Genomic DNA, 3025 nt, shown 5'->3' on the forward strand with positions numbered 1-3025 from the left:
TCCTCAGTAACTGATTTCATCCTTGTGGGACTCTTTCCTGAGTTTTGGAATTCCATGATTCTCAACTCCATGATTGTCTTCATCTACATTCTTGCCTTCCTGGGAAACATGCTTCTGATCATCCTGATTTGGGAGGACTCCCGGCTCCACACGCCCATGTACATACTCCTCAGTCAGCTCTCCCTCATTGACTTGACATTAACTTCCACCATTGTTCCAAAAATGGCCTCTAACTTTTTCACAGGGAAAAGGACCATATCATGGATTGGCTGTGGGATCCAGAGTTTCTTCTTCCTTATGTTGGGAATGTCTGAGTGCCTCATCTTGACTCTCATGGCTTATGACCGCTACATGGCCGTCTGCAGCCCCCTGCGCTATCCCACTATCATGAGTCCCAGGTTTTGTCTCCAGATGGTTGCTGGATGTTGGACTGGAGGCTCTATAAGTTCGCTTATCCATACAATCTACCCTATGCATTTTCCCATCTGTGGGTCAAGGGAGATCCACCACTTCTTCTGTGAGGTCCCAGTCCTCATTAAGCTCTCCTGCAAGGACACTTCAGTATATCAGTTAGTAGTGGTGGTGACAAGTATTGTGCTGCTGGTTCTGCCTTTCAGCCTCATCACAGCTTCTTATACTCTCATCTTTCTCACTGTCCTTCGTATGAACTCTGTCAAGGGCAGGAAAAAAATCCTGGCAACCTGCTCTTCCCACCTAACTGTGGTGAGTCTCTTTTTTGGCCCAAACATATTCATTTACATGACTTTCACTTCTTCGCATAGTCCAGAGCAGGACCAGGCTCTCTCTGTTTTCAGTAACATCCTCACCCCATTGCTGAATCCCCTCATCTACAGCCTAAGGAACAAGGAGGTGGTGGCAGCTCTCAGGAAGCTGATGGGGAGATCTGTGGCATCTTAGTAGATGAGCAATACTTCCCAACTGTGAAAAAGGCATGTTTGTGATCATGGACAAAGCTACAGGTCAAATTTTAAGTACCAAGCTGGTGTTGTGTGGTTTCAGGAAACCAAGGTGATTGTGGTTTTATGTAAATAATGCTTTTATATGTGATTTTCAGGCCTCTGATGAAGGTTTCTGTACTTTTTTTATAAATAGATTTGGAGCATTAATTAAGGGAAAATATTATTTTACACTTTAAAAATTACACTTAATCTGAAATCTCTGAAGTTATTAAACATTTCCTGTAAATAAGATAAGAATCCATGTCCAGGTTTAAAAATAAACTCATCTCTCTTGAGTCTCCTTACTATTTAAAGTAGAAAGATTATTTGAAATCTAATAATTAAAAACTACTTCAAATGAATAGGGTTATGTAAATTACAAAATCTAATATTAAAATAAACTGGTATCTTTTGTAATGCAAGATGTTAAGAAAAGGGGCGTGTTAAAAACTAGCAGATGATGAGGTTTACTTATTTGAATATATATTAGATGTCATAAGCTCATACTCTTCGGTATCAATATAATTAATTGTGTATTTAGCTCCTACAATTGGATATTTTAATCACCACAACTAAATGTGTACAAATCCCACACTTTAACTTAAAAGAGAAAAATAAGAGCTAAGTCATTAGTATAATGAATAACATGGACTTGGTGATTTCAAACAAGAAACCATGTGATATCTCTCTTCCATCTATTCTCTTCTCATATTATTCTCCTGCCCCTGAATGAAATCTCAGGAAGTCCCCACAGCTGATTGCTCTCCCTTAGATAGTGAAATTCATTGTTCATTTTTAGCTAACTTTATATATTTACATGAAGCTTTCTTCACTCCAGATGTAATTGGGTATTAAGCCAGTGGGAGTCATGGAGTGTAGAAAGAAAAACTTTATTCTTCCTTGTTTCCCTGAGCTGCTTGCTTGTGCAGTTCAGGCCCTCTGGTCCATCTCTGGCCCCATCCCGATGACCATTTCCATCAGAGGAGAAACTGCTGCTGGACCTGTATGATTTGGTGGGCCTGACAGAACCCAAGTCATAATGGACAGTTCCAGATGCAATGTCACTTGATGCTCCAGAGTCAGTTCTTCCATATCTATTAGGGCTCAGTAACATGTTAGGATTCTTCCTTTTTTAATTTTATTTATTTTTTAAAATGTCAATAGTGTTTATTGGTAGTATAATTGTAGTTTTTTTGTACTTTATGCATTTTTTTACAATGAATAGTGTTTTTTATTAAATTTATCGAAGTGACATTGGTTAAGAAAAATTATGTAGGTTTCAAGTGTACAATTCAATAATACATTATGTGATCCCAAGTCAAATCTTCTTTCATCACCATATATTTGACCCCCTTTACCTACCCTTACCTATCTCTCCCTCCCCACCTTTCTTTCTAGTAACCATTAAACTGTTGTCTGTATTTATGACTTTTCGGTTTTTTTGTTTGTTTATTGCTTTCAGTTTTATATCCTACATATAAGTAAAATCACATGGTCTTAACTTTTTCTGACTGACTTATTTTGCTTCAATGTTCATTGTAGCATTATTCACAGTAGGCAAGACATGAAAATAACTGAAGTATCCTTCAATAGATGATTGGATAAAGAATATGTGGTACATATATACAGTGAAATATTACTTAACCATAAAAAAAGATGAAATATTGCCATTTGCGACACTATGGATGGATCTTGAAATTATTGTGCTAAGTGAATTAAGTCAAATAGAAAAAGTTAATTTTATTGAGATATAAGTGACATATAACATTATATTAGTGTCAAGTATATAATATAATGATAATATGTAAGTATATATTATGAAATAATCACCGCAATATGTCTAGTAAATGTCCATCACTACAGTTACACGTTTTTTGTGATAAAAAATTTTAAGATCTACTGTCTTAGCACCTTTAAAACATATATTACAGTATTATTAACTATAGTTTCCATACTGTACATTACATCCTCATGACTTGTTTGATAACTGGAAGTTTTGCCATCCCCCACCTCTGCTCTGATAATTTCTAATCTGTTCTCTGTAGCTGAGGTTTTTTTAAGATTGC

The 3025-nt window shown here is 36.4% G+C and overlaps 1 protein-coding gene across 1 annotated transcript in view; it reads left to right on the plus strand.

Annotated features, from left to right (window-relative positions):
- LOC105299992 (olfactory receptor 2L3-like) overlaps positions 1–918 on the plus strand; it is a 36747-nt gene extending 35829 nt beyond the window's left edge. The window contains exon 4 of the mRNA XM_011372003.2: positions 8–918. Within this exon, the coding sequence (XP_011370305.2) occupies positions 8–918 (911 nt within the window). The remainder of the gene's footprint in view (positions 1–7) is intronic.
- Positions 919–3025: the final 2107 nt, after the last annotated feature.

The sequence above is a fragment of the Pteropus vampyrus genome, unplaced genomic scaffold (assembly GCF_000151845.1).
Source record: "Pteropus vampyrus isolate Shadow unplaced genomic scaffold, Pvam_2.0 Scaffold197, whole genome shotgun sequence".
Lineage (NCBI taxonomy): Eukaryota > Metazoa > Chordata > Mammalia > Chiroptera > Pteropodidae > Pteropus > Pteropus vampyrus.